Source organism: Squalius cephalus (assembly GCF_949319135.1).
Source record: "Squalius cephalus genome assembly, chromosome: 5".
NCBI classification, from domain to species: Eukaryota; Metazoa; Chordata; class Actinopteri; order Cypriniformes; family Leuciscidae; genus Squalius; species Squalius cephalus.
The window spans coordinates 2,782,308-2,799,844 of NC_137126.1; the positions used below are offsets into that span (position 1 = coordinate 2,782,308).

Below are 17,537 nucleotides of genomic sequence, written 5' to 3' on the forward strand. Positions count from 1 at the left end.
CAGAGAATGGTTATTATCATTAACTAAAACTGAAACCATAAAATAAATGTTCTTTATTTGAAACAAAATAAACATTTCTTAACCTTTTTTACTCAAGCCTTATTTTATTGTTGACTAGCTTTATTGCAAATCTAACAATAAGTCTAATTTCTTAACATTAGTTATGAACTGACTATGAGCAATATATTATTGCATCATACTGTGTTACCCTTTGTTAATGTTAATTTATAAAAATAGAACAGTTCACTGTTTGGTCATGTTAGTTCACAGTGCATTAACTAATGTTAACTGCAATTAACTGATCTTAAACACACACGTCACTACATATTCTTTAGTAATGGTTTAAATTTCTACATGGCCTGTCAAGCATAAATAGGCCACAATTAGGCTGATGAACTATACTAAGTGGGAAATTAGATTATTAATATTAACTCCCCGCCATTGATGGAATTTTCTGGCTATCCATGTTTTCACTGTTATATGGTAGGGGGCGCTGTAACGCATCTTCTGAAAGGGAGAATCTCTGGTTCAAAACACATGCAAAACGCAGAAACAAGCGATAAAAGCATTGCTCATGCACGCTGTAGTCTTTGAAAAATGTTTTTTATAAAACTTTCACACATTCAAGTGTTGATAAATGCATAAATAAAAGCTAGAATAAAATTCAACAGCAGATGCTCTGTTCTATCTTTTAATACATTGCATGTTCAGATATTCATACAACAAAATATTCTGGGGGCCATTAAAGTTCTGTGAAAATGCTGGCGGTGGCTGGCAACTTAAAAAACACTGGCAGGGAAAGAGTTAATAAAGTTAACTATGGATTGAACATTGGTTTGTTGGTGCGTCCGTTGCATTTACAACATGCTTTCCTTCAGTTCAAACTGGTACTCGTGTGTTCAGGCCATTAAACATGGAAAGTCATGGGAGGCACAGCCTTCAGTCTCAGCCTCCATAGGGGAAACCTTGTTGTGAAAGTCTCGGAAAATCTCTCACCCTCATTTTTTTTGCTGCAGAAACAGCAATCTTGCTCCAATCTTGCACGGTTGGCACTTCATTGACACTTTTCCCTAAAACAGCTTAGATTAAAGGAAAGAATTTGGGAAAACTGAAAAGCTCATTTGGAAATGTGGTTTTATAGCCATAAACTTTGCAGGGCAAAAACCAGCATGCGTTGATAATTATGTCTTATAAAAAGGTAAGAGACACACATTTGCTCCCGCCCGACTGCAGGCCGGCCCCTGGAGGAGTTCCCCTGCTTCCATTTATTACCTTGGCACAGTTTTGGGTGTTGGGAATGCAAACAAGAACCCACTGAATTCAGGTTGTCCCTCATACATCTTAAAAAGCCACTGAGAATCTGAATTTGGTTATTTAGAATTGTTGGTTTTATTATTTTAATGACACTTGTTGTGTTATTTTAATGTACAATGGAGTAGACTGTAAAAGGTTATTGGAGTGTGTTATACAATTTACTACTTTTTTTTTTACTATTTTTTATCTTTCTACTGCAAACTGTCATGTTTAATTCAATGTATTACGTGCTGTTTTCTTTGTGAAATGTACTGGCAATTTCAGAGTGAATGGTTTCAAAGTACTGAACTGTTAAATAAAATGTTAGACTGTTAGAGATTTAGGCTTCTTAATTGACAATAACCTAAAAATGGACAAGCAAATTAACTCTGTGGTCCGGGCTTGTTTTTATAATCTGCGTTTATTAGCAAAAACGAAACCATTTTTATCAAATAAAGATTTCGAAAGAGTAATCCATACTTTTATTTTATCACGCTTGGACTTTTGTAATTCTCTGTATTGTGGCATCACCGCCGCATCTTTGTCTCGATTGCAATCGGTGCAAAATGCTGTGGAGAGGCTTCTAATGAGGGTAAAGAAACACGAATCAATTACACCCGTACTAGCGTCTCTAAATTGGCTTCCAGTCCATTTTAGAATAAGATATAAAATATTACTGTTTGTATATAAATCGTTAAATAACCAGGCCGCACCATATTGGCAAATCTTTTAACCCTATATAACCCTTCTAGAACATTACGCTCAGAGAATCATAAACTACTTATAGTGCCTAGAACAAATCGCCTACATAAAGGCGACCGTGCGTTTGCAGTAATAGGGCCGAGACAGTGGAATGAGCTGCCGCTATCTATCAGGTCTGCCAAATCGCTGTCAGTGTTTAAGAATCTGTTGAAACTCCATCTAATGTCGTTAGCCTATAATGGTTAGATGTGATGTTCTATATGTTGTCTATTTATTGGTCTATGTGTGTCCTTATTTTTATCCTTTTATAGAACCTGCATGTAAAGCACTTTGGTTCAACCTCGGTTGTGCTATATAAATAAACAAACAAGAAAGAAGAAAGTAAATCCTACAACATTCAGTGTGGTAGGTGCAAAACAAGCTATGTGTCGAAACGCAATGGTTAGGGATTTGTTGACATTTCTAACCATCCATATGATCATAAGTAAAAGGCTAAACTGATCCATTGACACCTAACATTACAAGGTCACGTCCTTCTACTTCTCCAAACTTTAAGCTAAAACTGAAAACCTAGCTTTTGACTTCCCATTCTCAGGCAGAAAGGAATCTCCTCTAAATAAAACCGAAGGCTTTCTCTTTCCTAGCCCTAATATGCCCACTGGCCTCCTTCCTCATGCCAGCAGCTTGTAGTGATTAGTAAAGCGTCCTGCAGTGACCTTAGATGCTGTTTGACTCGCACCTTCAAAGTCCCTGAGAGGAATAATATACAGCCAGCCATCCAGAACATGTTAATACGCAAACCTTTCAGAGAACACGACGAGAGCACGGCAGGGTGAGATAAGGAAGAGAAACAAACACACAAGCAGCAGGGAAGTGCCTCGGCTTCCTTTGCTTTAAAGTCATCGTGGCAAAAGAGAGGGTCGCCCAAAGCGAGACATACCTCGTTGAAGAACATGGCCAAGAGTCTGGCTGAGTCAACATACACATACGCATTTAACTATGCATTCATCTCTGCATTATGACAGATTTGGTCACTATGAAAGTCACTGTATGAAAAGAACCAGGTGAAAAGACTTGCTTAAAACAATAGCATACATGTTTAGAACGACTAGAGAGTGAGTGGATGGAGAAATGTCATGAGTATCGCTTCTATCACGATTATTCCAGCACGCAAAAATAAACAGCGTCAGTGTAGTTCGATTCATGAACAAATGGCTCATTTTCACTTTGAATCAGTCTGACGAATCCTTCACTGAATTAACTCATATCAGGCAATTTAACATCACTCTCAGTGATCAAATTTAGCACTGCTATATAACGTTTACCTATCTGCACTTGAACTGATGCTGTCGAACACAAACCAGAAATGATCACCTTAAGCAATGATGTGTCTATCTAGATTAACCATGCATTTACATCGAGAAATTTATATAGTCACCAAACAGGCTTTCAAAAGTGTGGAAGTTTGGTAGATAGGTGACATTTTCTAATGAAATTTCCCCAATTCAATCCATCCTTCCAAACCTCATATATTGTGTTGTTTAGGATTTATACAGGACATTGCAGTACATTTTCTGACACACTGATCCCTGCATATTGGTCTTCCCAATTCCAGTCGCTCTTAAAAAATTTCAACAGATTTTATTCCTCGCAACCCTCAAGAAATCCTTGTCTGTTCCTGAGAGAAATGAAAATCAGGTGGTGAGGTCACAAAAGTTCTTGGTTGGAATGACTAGGAGCAAATTTCAAGGGACAACAAACAGTCACATACTATCGCTAGTGATTATCACGTCAAAATACTCCAGGAATGGCGCAGAGAAGTTAAGTGCAATTTGAAATCAGAGGCTCAAAACAAAGCAGACCGCCGCTTATCTGTGCACTAATGCGTGAACTCCATTGATCTGCACTTGTGTTTGTGGGCCTGACCAGGAAATGTATGAATGAGTTTGGGAATTTAAACAGATAAAGATAAAGTGGTGCAAATATAGGACACATTTGGGGGGGGGGGGGGGGGGGGGGGGGGATGTGGTGAAACTCCTGGAGCTAAACACCAGAACTCAGATTCCCCCTCATCATATCCAACTCTGGCAATCCATCCATCGCAATATGATTGCTTCTTTCAGAGTTATTTTATACAGTTCTTCCTAAACCCTGGCTATTTCCAGGGACAGGATGTTTTGCAAAACCCTGCTGATATAATTTGCTTCAAGGACTGCCAGGACGCTGAACTAGGCTCAGGATGCCAGGTGATTCTCCTATCGGTTGCCAATTTTCCCAACATCAGACACAGACTCAATCTTTTGAGTACAGAACATTGTTTTTCAAGGGTTATAAGTGGGCATTTTGTCCTTCAAGTTCCCAAAGGCCACTGGATAATCGAAAATGAGAAATATTTACAACAAAGTTTCTCAAATAACTATCAAACGAGACGTCCATGTGCATGACGTCAGGAGTGAGCAAACTGATACTGTCACAATGCAACGCAACCAAAAAGCTCGAGCTCATCAAAAGATGACTTTATCTCGTCCCATTCTGCTGACGTTCGCCTGCCAAGTGTGTGACATACTATCAGAAAGAAGGAGGCACCAGCAGTCTGGCTTATAGCTGGAGAACAATTTAACCTTCTATCAACACTGGCGCATGGTCAACTCCCGCTAAGATCCCTGTCTGCTCAATGACGTGCACTGCACATTGTGAAACTCCCAAAAAGCATCCTCTTGTAGACTGGATTCAATGAATCATCGCTGTTCATGCACTCACACTCGGACCATATGCCAAATATTTAAGACAATGACAGTACCCAGAGCCGCCTAACTAACCAGACAGGGAAGTTACCCACAGTGACTTTGAGAGTAAAAAGAGCAATTACTGAAAAAACTGTTCTCAAATAAAGCCAACGCCACATAATCGCTTCAGACGAATGCAAATTCTGAATATTGTAGCTGTGCATATAGAACATCAAATACATTTTGATTGGCTGTGATTTCATGGAATATTCCACGAGCTCAGAGCAAATACGTTTACTAGCGGACTATCTCGATCACGTGACGCCATAAACTGCGCTGCGAGATCCAATGAGAAGAGCTTGAATTTGCCACTGAATTCTCTTTTACAAAACCCAATGGTCCAGTTTCATAGAGAGGGCTTAGACTAAACCGGGATTAGGCCTTACTTCAATTAGGGCATTTAAGTAGCTTTTATAAACATGCCTTAGAAAAAAACATTAGTGGTGTGCATCTTGAGGCAAAACAATGGCACTGACATATTTTAAGACATATCATTGAAAGTTACTTCCATTTAAAACAGCTTAAGCCTTGTCTGTGAAACAGGGGGAATGTCTCGGATTAAAACTAGTTTAAAGCCCAATGAAACAAAAGTATTACAAGGGTTAAGGAGAATAATTACAGTATTTATTTGTATGGAGCCCCTAAAGGGACATGGTGGTGGGAAAAAAATGGGAGATGGGAGGAAAAATGTCAATGATTTTGCGTTCTCTCCCAAATGTTTTGCATTCCCCCCAAGAAACTTTGCGTTTGCTTGCAAAGCCTTTTGAGCTCTTTGCAAGCAAACGCAAAGTTTCTCGGAGGAATGCAAAACATTTGCAAGAGAATGCAAAAACATTGACAAATAATTTTTCCTCCATCTCATTTTTTTTTTTTTTTTCACCACCATGTCCTTTTAGGGGCTACGTATATTTGTTTTTTAGCATTTGTATTTATAGGCTACCACATGTGTATACTAAAACCAATGTACAAATGTATGTACAAATGTACAAATGTATGGATACTGTGTAATAACAATGGTAAATTTCACTGAAATTTCACTGTTCTAACATAGTCAGAATATTCAAATTGTATGCTTTAAAAAAATAAGATATTTATACTTTTTTACATATATCACTGTTGTTAAAGCTGTAGGCTTCCATTACAGATTTGCGCAAAACTTTTGTGATTTTTTCTAAATGTCGACAAAAAACTATTGCGAAATGACGGCGTTTCCATTAACCGATGTTATGCGACTAAAACTTCATTTTTTCCGCTCGCGATAAGTAAAATCATTCCAAAAACCAATGAAATGGAATGGTTTATGTACTATATCCCAGCCACTGCACTGGCCATTATTATTAATCGAAGGAGATGTATGTGTGTTTTCCAAGCATTAATGGTAAAGAACGACCATTATTATACTTGTGAGCGGCACATATGAGGCGTTTCTGGGTGTTTTTCCCTCAGATCTGCTTCGAGGTCTTGATTGTGGCATTTATTTGAGGTTTAGAATCCATTATTCCTGTAATTATTTTGTCTTATATGAATTTAATAAAGAACTCTGTCTCGTATTCTGTCCAAACACACCGCGTCATCTACGTCAGGTGACCTGTAAATGCGCAAAAACTGTTTCCATTGCAAATTTGCAAAATATTTCTTTTTCGAATTGCCTGAAAAACCATCTCATGAGAGCGTAAAAACTTTTTTGCGATAAATGGGAGTTTTTGCGAAAATTACGTGTTTCCATTAAGCATATTTTCAATTCGCAATTTCAATTTGCGCAATTTGAAGGGTAATGGAAATGCGACTACTGTGTAAGATTTACTCCCATCTAGCGGTGAAATTGTATATGACTACCAACTGAATATTACTTTCTAGCTCCTCCCATTCCGAGGGCGTTTTAACTCATACGGTGGCCGTATTATTTCAAATCTGTCGGCAAACGCGAGCAAATCTCCCTCTCACATTCGTTGAATTGTACAAACGCGAAGCTTGTATGTCCCTCTTTGGCTAATGTATTTTCAAGATGGGTGCGCAACATGGCTTCCACCATTCGAGCGACTCGCTCGTATGTATTCTAAATGGCAGATTTTACACTTACGAGAATACTTAATTAGTTGGTTGAAGTGATTACACATTAATGAGAACGTATAATTTTGAAATAACAACATGTTTTTTGTTAAAAATCAACTTAAAATATTACAGTGTAGCTTTAATGAAAGTACATTTTCATCTGCACCCAAATGCAAGCTCGATGCTTTACTGTCAAGTGTGCATTTCCAAGAGACAAAATGTGCAATATTATTAGTTACTGCACTTATTTATTAAATGCAATAGTGATTTTATGATAATAAGATAATCACCATCTGTAGAACCTTGTGGCATTGGTGCCATTGCTCTGTTCAGTGTTCGAACTGAAAGCGAAAATGATATGCCAATTCCAAAGATATCTGATTTTAATATACAGCTGTGTGGATCTGAAACCAGAAACCAAACAATTGTTAAAATGTGTTGTCAGTTGTTGTGGCTTGTTAGGACGAAAAGATAGATGGATGAGATGGGATTTATCTCTTGTGCATTTTATGCCATTATCATAATTTTGAATATTAATTGAATGTGTGTTGTCACCGGCAAAGGAATTCCAGTGTGTGAAATCTTGGCATTCACACTTTATTTTAGCACTATGCTGAAAATGACACCGCCAAATCTCAGGCTGACAAAAGCCAGTTGAAAACAAGATAGATGAATTCATGATTCATGTTCTGTCCTTTTAAAATAATAATAATAATAAAAATAATTATTTCAGCTGTTGTCTGTCACCTGCTAAGCTAAAAATGAAGGATGACTTAAACTGACTGATCACAGTTTGTTTTTACAAGTGGTTTAGGGGCAGTTTTATCTTAAATAAATGATACCATAATAATAGACAAGAACTCACTCAACCGCTCTCCAGTTCATGTGCAAAGTAATTCTGGGAAATGGGAATGTGAAAATGTGTATCAAACAAAACTCTGAATCGCTTTAAAAGATTGCATGCCACTAACCTGGCAGACATTGGTAAATCCAGGGATTAGATTCTCAGAAGCGGTCATCGTAACAACCTGATACTTTGTAAACACAACTTTGCTTTCAGGCGTACTGATAAATACCATTCCAAGAATATACGTATAGGCAGCCAATCAGATTAGAGCTTGCCAGAACGCGTTTGCCGTTTTTTGTGTGCAATAAGTGTCAGACGGTTAGTGGGTAACAACTAGTATCTCATACATTAGTAGCTACTTTTCGATCCAACGTTGCAAATTTAACTTATGCGCAAAATTGGAATATCACATAAAACATTTGTGAATACAGCATAATTTCTATCCAGTGAGTCAGAAAAAAACAAAATCTAAGAAAAATTGAAGTTTTTATATACAATAAATAATTTGCGTCTCAGAGCACGCCAGTGAAACGCAATAAACGCGGTCATGCTATCTTGCTATCGGAGGCAGAAACCTGATGTTTGGGAACGCAGTTGTGTAAGAAATTTCTGGAGGGTAATTATACTGAAGAACGTTGATGACAGACTTTGGCTCAGGCATTTCAGAATGACAAAAACTGACCAAATTGAGTCAGTTTCAGTGAGGTTTTGATGTTAGACATACATAATATACACATGAAATTTATAAACAAAACACTGTTGAGAGAAATGTTGCAGATGTGTACTGCACCTTCTTAGTCTTGACAGTGGAATGACAGCAGTCGCCTCCATCGTAGTTGCAGTAGGCTCTGTTGTTGATGGCATCACAGTAATTGTCACCCATGAAAGGCTGAGATAAAAACAGAGAGAGAAACTCAGAGCACCACTAGCATGAGAAACGTAGAGACGCTGATCTACTGTACATGATGAACACAGACGCTTTGCCATCCTAAATATATGCAATACTTAATTGTTTGTGTCTCATAAGTATGGCCATGGGTTCAAGTCATCTTCTCAAACACCCACCATTTTGAAGAAAAAATACTTTTTTTGCACTTCTGATAAAACTCTTACATGAATTAATCATTAATAAGCATAATTACTCAATCTAAAATAAAAAAGTTTATGTAAACTTATGTATGCACTTATGTCATAGTTTTGACTCTCATAATTGACAGTTTCATTTTTACTATGACATAAGTCAAAATTATGAGACACAAAAAGTTGACATATTGTAGTCAAAATTATGACGAAACATCAAAATTATGATACTAATACAAATTATGAGATAAAAAGTAACAATTCTGTCATAAGTATAATAAGTAATTAATAAGTAATAAATTAGTAATTCAATTGTTGAAATTATGTGATACGAAGTCAGAATTAAGAGATATAAAGTCATAATTATGAAAACAAAGTCAATATTATGATGCTAAGTCATGGTTATGACGAAAAGTCCTGATAATACAATACAAAATTATGAGCTAGAAATTAAAAATTATGGGATAAAAAGTCAAAATGATGTGATACTAAGTCAGAATTATGACAAAAATTAAAAATGATAAAATAGTTAGTCATAATTGAGATAAAAAGGTCAAAATTAAGACTAAAATAAAAATGGGCTTCAATAAGGTAATGGCCTCCTTCCAAAATGAATCTTTTCATTGGCAGATCCGTTCTTATCAAGAAAGAGCACATATGGTGTTGGTGAGAACATTTGTGGAGATCCGTACTACAAACAGATTGAACCAAGGGATCGACAAGCACAGAGGAGAAACAAAGAGCACTGTACATCACAGTCACTTGTACATATACTGACTTTAGTGTAGAGTTCCTCTACATCTTCATCTTCATGAATCTTCTTGGGCCTCTGCAAATGGAGGTCAAGGCAAGAGTGTCGCCAGTGAGGGAGGGAAGACTCAGGATAGAGAGCCATTTGAGAGGATTTGGACTTTCTTACCTCACAGCCTTTAATGCAGTGCAGGACTTCTGGATGTGGGTACCACTTCAGGCCCATGGTGCAGACTATGTGCTGAAAAGAGACAAAAAACAAGGAGGTTTTCAGAAAGACAAGCAGAACGTGTAATTTTGAAGTGTATCGCCACCACAAAGTGGCCAATTACAACTCTTCCTTCCCATCTAATGCCCGTGTGACGTATCCCGATTGATATCACACCATGTTCGTTCATCAAGGCCAGAGGAGAACTGGTTTCTCCCAAGTTTTTATCCTCCATTTCTGTCACCTGATGGAGTTTGGGTTCTTACTCAATTGGTGAAACTTAGCAGTTATTGATTTGACTGTCCTGACACTGCCGGATGAAGCTGATTGTCATGCTTTGCACAATTATTACACTGAATTGAATCAACACTGAACTGAATTGTGCGGATTAATGACACCATTATCTTGCTACAGCTGCGGTTCAGCAGAATTTGAATCGGTCTCATATTTGTGACCACAAAAAGAAAAAAAGAAAAAGGCAAAACAAGAATGTTTACCTTTGCAAGTGTATCAGGTCTGGCCAACTTGAAGAAAAAAAAAAAAATACTAATTCAGGAACCCATCCAAATTAAACATCTTGTGAAATGTCATCAGTTTCAAAACATGTATAATTGCGTGAACTCATAAGTTATGACAGTTTCCAGCACGTTCGTCATCAAGTTAAGGAGAGATATAGGTGTTGAACAGAGAGAGATGTGTTCCACATATATGTTCATTAGCACATGTTCTCATGAAAAAACCTTGAGGGTTCAGTGAGGCTGACGTGAGGCTGGCCAAAAGTAAAGGACTGTCTGACCTCTAGAGCTCCTAAACATTCCCTGTCGCGGTAACACACACACACACACACACACACACACACACACACACACACACACACACACACACACACACGAGCACACACAGCACCTGCCTCTTCTTGTGCTGTACCCACCACTGCAAACTAAGGTATTTCTCATTTCATGCCAGTCAGCAAATCAATGCAAAAAAAAAGAGAGAAAAATAATGGCAGTGAATGAGAAGGAACAGAAAACACTGAAGCATTTCAGGACAGGTGGGGAAGGGTTCACTGCGTAGTGCTGATAAATAAACTGCATGTGTAGGGGATACTGTGGGTATACCATGCGCAGGAACCACAGGGAACCCTATTTATTGTTTTTAAAGGGATAGTTCACATAAAAAAATGTAACTCTGTCATTAATTATTACTCACCCGCAAGACTTTCGTTCATCTTCGGAACACAAATGAAGATCTTTTTGAGGAAATCTGAGAGATTTCTGTCCCTCCATTGAGAGCTACGCAACGACCACTTTGACGCTTTAAAAAGTTCATAAAGAGATTGTAAAACTACACATTTGAGCTTCAGCAAGAACCGATGAGGTTTATTCTCGTGTTACACAGCACGTTTGAGCTTTAGCAAGAGGTTTGTACTCGCGAGTCAAGCAGGTTCAGTTGAGCTTCTGTTTATGTTCGCTGATCAATGTTTATATGTGAATAAAAGCCTAAATTCAATCTGTTCATCATATAAAGTGATCGAGTCTCTTTAGAAAATGAGGAGAAAACCACTTAATTCAAATGGATTCGTTTTACAAACTCTTTATGAACTTTTTGATGTGTCAAAGTGGTCAATGGAGGGACAGAAAGCTCTCAGATTTCCTCAAAAAGATCTTCATTTGTGTTTTCCGAAGATGAACGAAAGTCTTACGGGTTTGGAATGACATCAGGCTGAGTAAATGACAGAATTTTCATTTTTGGGAGAACTATCCCTTTAATACACACAAAGTACACTACAAGTGCATTCTATACAATTAAGTGCACTTATTTTCCACATGGCCTCATTAACATTTTTTTTTTAACCCCACCCCTCCAATCAATCATTTCACAATCCAAATCAATTCTGCCCAATATTGTCTTTCTTGAAAAACACCAGACTGCAGAAGAAAAAAGTATTTTACCATCCAGTATGAAGAAAAGACTTCAGTGGGGAATCGTACAGTACATTAATGACAGATTCAGTCCCTCTGCAGTAACTTGAGTTTGAGTGTTTTCCACAAGAGGACAGTGGTCAATAATGGTGAAGTTCGTGAATAAACCCTTACTGGTGCCTGAAGGGTTCCCAGCCCTTTATATCATATAAGATTTACTTTAGTGAACACATTATGCGCTGATAGCCTGACTGATAACATGATTTGATTGCTTTGTTTCCCTCAGACAAGCATGCCATCATCATCTGAATGAGCTTTTATCATATTAGACGGCCATACTCTGTTCTCACGAAGCTCCTGAGATCCCATTTAGCTCTCAGGCCTTTAATAAAGGCTTGGTTTATTAATTAGAGGTTAATATTAGTACTCCCCTCAGCGGACCCAGCATGAACAATCGACGGCATCACGTAAAGGCCACGGTCTGCCAAGGCACCCGAATGCATCAGCAATGTCATTTTGCTGATGTCAGGAAAGCAAATAAGTGAGAAAATAAGAAGAGCTTCTTAGTAGGGCAGCAGTGAAACCTGAAACGAATCGCTCTCGAGGGCCGATTCGTCACAATAAGTAATTCAACCGACTCAGCAGGAAACATAAAACAAAGAAAGTGAGAATGGGAAACGAGACTCTGGATGTGTATGGCTACTAAAGTGTACCAATGCACCTAAACTCACTAGTTCAGACTTATGCGCCCTTAGACTTAAGAGACTTATTAGACTTTAAACATCTAAATACACATTTGTTTTCATCAGCACCTGACCAGTTAATACTAGCACTTACTTCTTTTGTTTTTCTGATTTAAAAATAAATAAATGCTATGTGTACTGTGCTAGACTAACTGAGACTTGTATACTGTTGCCCTCTTGCCTGATTGCTTCTATTGTTCTCCTCATTTGTAAGTTGCTTTGAATAAAAGCGTCTGCTAAATGATTAAATGTAAAGCTTACAGCGGTGTGCAATCGCCAGCTTACTTCTCTGCTTCCCCGGGACGCCTCGGCTGGTGTGGATATATAGGACGTTCTCGCAGCACCGGCCAACAAACACGGTATGACCATTAGCATTAGCGCAGGTGTCAATCAGGGCCCGGGGGTTACGGGACGGATCGTGCCCTTGCACAGCGAGCAGAAGTGAACAGGTGCGGTGGAATTCAAACAGCATCGATTGACACAGGCTGCTGAGAGAACAGTTATTGATCTGACCTCAGTCGACCACCCTGGAACATTTCAGCCGCATCGATTTGGCCTCCTCTTCCCCTCACACTCTGTCTCCAGACTCGAATTACCACCCAGGGAAGATCATATCAATTACACAAATCAATCAGAAACGTGTTGTTTCATTTCTCTGCCGAAAACCGCCTGACTCGACACAAATGCCCATCTAAACACAACAGAAGTAGGGGGGACGCCGATCCGTTTGATCGCAGTGAGTTTGTTTACAACTTTCTAGCATCTTCGATCAATCCCAAAATTCCCTGTGTGCTCACACTAGTTTGGTTCTCTTTGTTTTTTTTGGACTGGACCAAAAAACTCTACATTTAGTCCTGGTTCGCTTAGCGTTCACACTGTCATTTTTAACGCTGAACCTAAAATAATAAGAAAAAACGTCTTTTAGGACATATTTTGCGACGGAATTTGTCGAACATCCACAACTATGCTGTGTGCTGCAATGTGTTCGCATACATATGATGGTATATGATGGAACTGATAACACGTTAAGAGCTTAGTAAAGTCAAAACAGCGGCAGGAATCCCTCCGTCACACACACACACACACTGTTCTGATGCCGTTTTTTTTTTTTTTTTTACCTACACATTTGGTCAATCACCTGCAGATGTGTGATGGTGATTGCCAATTGATTATATATTTATAATAAAGTATATTTTAAATATAGTTTCAATTTATTTATATTTAATAAAAAAAAAAGTATTTATTTTAAATTTAATCTATTTAATAGAATAACAATTAACTAATTCTATTCATTCATTCATTCATTCATTCATTCATTCATTACAGTTTTTCTCTAGATTAGGCTACAGATGATGGGCATTTTTAAGCTTCAGGCTATAAATCCGTCCAGTCAATGGAAATCAAACATGTTTGATATTTTAAGCCACATTTAAACAACATCAACATGTATTTATTTTGTATGCATCTCCTATGTGCATATTTCTGAATGAGATTGGAATTTGATTCTCAGTCATTTAATGCATGATGCCCAGGTTTTCTCTTTAACCATTTACAAAAAAATATGTTTTAAAATCCGTTCAGATTTGTAAAGTTGTGTAGTGTATTCCAGCCTTTTGATGAATTAAGCAAGAAACGAAGTTCGATGTTCCTGCCTGAAAGGTGTTCAGCAAAACAGCCTGCAGACTGCCATCGTAACACCGCTAGTCAAATCCAGCAGTCACCACTAAAACACTGCAACACTTCTGACAGGTAAATGTATATTAAGTCTTTCTACTAATGCCAGTAACAGGGTCATTGTTTAAATTATAGTGATTACAGACGGCTTTTTAACTTTTATGACTTGGCCTCTGCCTCGCTGTGGTTCAGATGAGTTCAGAGATTACTGTAATCATACCCTGTTTTACCAATGCCAGGTAATTGGGAAAGCCATGCATGCCTGAGCCTGCGGCTAATGAACAGTAATTGGAGGAACTGCGACATTCAATGCAAAGTTACAATCGCTGCATGTGTTCGCTGAGGAATAACAGCAAATTTGGACCTTTTGGGGACTTTTTTCTTGTGTGCACAGAAACACAGAAAGTTTTGTGTGATGGGTTTAGGGGTAGGGCTAGTGTAAGGGGAGATAATATACAGTTTATACAGTATAAAAGCCATTATGTCTATGGAATGTCCCAATAAAACATGGAAACCCAATGTGTGTGTGCATGTGTGTTTGCATGCACATTTTAGTGGATAATTTATGAATTTGCTCTAGCAGTGTCATCCTTATATACTGCCGACTGTACTATCAAGTTTATCTGAAATGGACTTTTCGGACTGTAAAGGTAAAAATGAAAAGGTCAGTTTTCTTCATGTTTTATGTCACCGTTTGACATTTTCCCCCTCAAACGCTGAAACTACCGTTTATAACAATGCTCAGTGTGACTGTCCAAAAGCACTCGATTGGCTGTTGTAATTTCTTCAAAATTACAAGAGTGAAATGTTTCTTTACCCGGGGTTAAAAGCGGGATTTAGAATGACAATAATAAGTTATTTTTAATTCTTTGCTTTGAGGTAAAAACAAGTTAAAATGCACTGCACGATTTTCTCTTAATAAGGATAAATACAACAAAAATGACAGCGGTGAGAAAACAGCAGTTCAGAAAGCATCTGATCATGGCGATGTGGACGTTTGTATGTGCTCTGCAATTCAGCAATACCACTTTATACAATAGATTGTTTAAAAGCAAGCAGCTTTACAGCATTAAACATGAAAATCCGTGAAATGTTATTGCTATTAAATGTTAAATAAACAGAATGTTATTGTCCATTAGCATGGACACTGTTAAATACTGTAGTTACCATTATAGTTATCATTCATGGTGTGAACGAATGCATCATTATAACTGCATGAAAAGGCACTGAATGTAATGAATTGCATTTTAGAGGTGAATTCCTCATAGACAATGCCCCTGTCTGACCCTAAAGTCTCGAGCCTAGACATTGATGAACGACACTGATGAATCATCAGGCACAATCCAATATCTGCTGCAATATCTGTGTCACCTCAAACGTTGAGTCACACTCGGGATCAGCGTCCCTGCCAGTAAAGCTGAGCGGCTGAAAACACAAACCTTGACTTTGGGAGGGTTCATCCAGTGATGTCTCATAATGCTGCCGGCTGTCGTGTTACTCGGCAGATTCACCACATCACTGTTAGAGTCCCTGCAGGACAACTCGCACTCCTCTCCTGAGGGAAACACACAGCTCGAGGGTCATCTCTATACACATCTCTATAGACTTGCTAAACACGCATGAAATGCTCAGTTATCATTAGAGAACATGTTGAGATCTGAACGTCATGTTGAGATGCACACGTTTCGTAAAGTACTGATTACTGTGTCTAGTTCTTTACTGTGGCAGTGTGGTGTGTTATAAAGGGGATTATTTCAGGAAATCGCAGGATATATTGTTGGGTAAATGTGGGTGAATCTCACGTCACTTCATTTTACTGCATAATAGAAGAAAATTCTCATTTTGCATAGAGATAATTAAGCCTGTTTTAAGGACCATTATGTGTTTTTTTTTATTATTATTATTAATTACAGAGAGTACATCAAATGTTATAATAATATGTTAAATACTACAATGTTGAAAAAAAAATTCAGGATACTTTGATGAATAGAAAGTTCAAAAGAACAGCATTTATTTGAAATAGAAATATTTTGTAATATTATAAATGTCGTTACTGTTACTTTTGATAATTTTTTGTTCATGCTGATTAAAAGTAAGTTTTAATTTCTATAAAAATATATATTTTTAGAATATAAAATGTATTTATTTATTTATTTTTTATAACTTCACAATAATTACTTTCGCATTGATGATATAATTGAGGGCAACAAGGAGTGCTTAAGTGTGATAAATTATCTCACAAAGCAACTAATCTTAATGATATTAAAGTTTTCTTTAAGAAAAATGTCATTGCTTTGATTAAAAAGAGGATAAGGCATGAAATGAGATGTATAGTACCAATACTGTATCAACAGATTTGACTAAAATAGTAAGATGTTACTAAAAAAAAGATGAATTACATTTTTTCATGCAAACAAAATTATATAGTATTCGATTCCCCAAAAATCTAGAATAGTGGTTGTCAACCCAGGATTGTTATGAATTTATAAAACATTAGAGATTAATATTAACATTCTGATGATACACTTTCAAACTTGAGATGAATTTCCTGAAATCTGATGGTGTCAGTATGATGAAAACAACCAAAATCTGCATCATACGTTCCAATCCCAACATAAGAAGAAAAGTGCCCGGCTCCGAATGAGCCGCACACAGAGAGAGAGAGAGAGAGAGGAAGAGCGAGAGTTTGAGGGAGAGTGTCACCGATGCCGTGGCCCTTCTTGCAGCTGATGCGGATGCTGGGATGCAGGTTCTGAGGTAGAGAGCATTGGCCCTTCATCTGAGGGCATAACCGGAAGCTTCCGGTCCAGTTCCCGTCCTTTCTGCAGTGGATGATGTTAGTGCCAACAGCCTGTGGAGACGGGGAAGACATTTATGAAGTCTCACATTTATTTATATTACATCTTATGCACTAGAGAACGCTTCATAAAGAAAAATAACAGTATTAATGTTGCAAAGTTCTCCAATTATGAAATAAATAGAATTTTTAGCTCTAAAAAAATTACAGTGTAAAAAAAAAAAAAGTTGCTGCCCTAAATTTTTAAGTTCAATCAACTTGTTTAAGCCATTTCAACTTAAATTATACATTAAACTGACTTGGAAAAAAATGCTTAATTAACTTTAATGAGTTAAAGCACTGTTAAAACATATGTTGTCATAACTTATTAATCTTATAATTTTTCACAGTGTACCGTTCAAAAGTTTGTGATCCGCAACACTTTTAATGGTTAAGAAAAAAAGTCTCCTCTGCTCACCAAGGATGCAGGGTTAAACAATAAAATAATCAAAAATACAGTATGTGAAATATTACAATTTAAAATAATTGTTTTCTATATGAACATTTTGTAAAATATAATTTATTCCTGTTATCAAAGGTGAATTTCCAGCAGAACTCAGTGTCTTCAGTGTCACATGATCCTTCAGAAATCATTTTAATCATTTCTGATTATCAATGTTGGGCTGCTTAATATTTTGTAATAT

General features: G+C 37.4%; 1 protein-coding gene across 1 annotated transcript in view; it reads right to left on the reverse strand.

Annotated features, from left to right (window-relative positions):
• Window positions 1-17,537, reverse strand: part of pappaa (pregnancy-associated plasma protein A, pappalysin 1a) — a 99,355-nt gene that overhangs the window by 3,820 nt on the left and 77,998 nt on the right. Inside the window, exons 19-22 of the mRNA XM_079872091.1 lie at window positions 16,761-16,908; window positions 15,497-15,612; window positions 9,680-9,751; window positions 8,471-8,569 (exon numbers count right to left, since the gene is read on the reverse strand). Of these exons, the coding sequence (XP_079728217.1) occupies window positions 8,471-8,569; window positions 9,680-9,751; window positions 15,497-15,612; window positions 16,761-16,908 (435 nt within the window). The remainder of the gene's footprint in view (window positions 1-8,470; window positions 8,570-9,679; window positions 9,752-15,496; window positions 15,613-16,760; window positions 16,909-17,537) is intronic.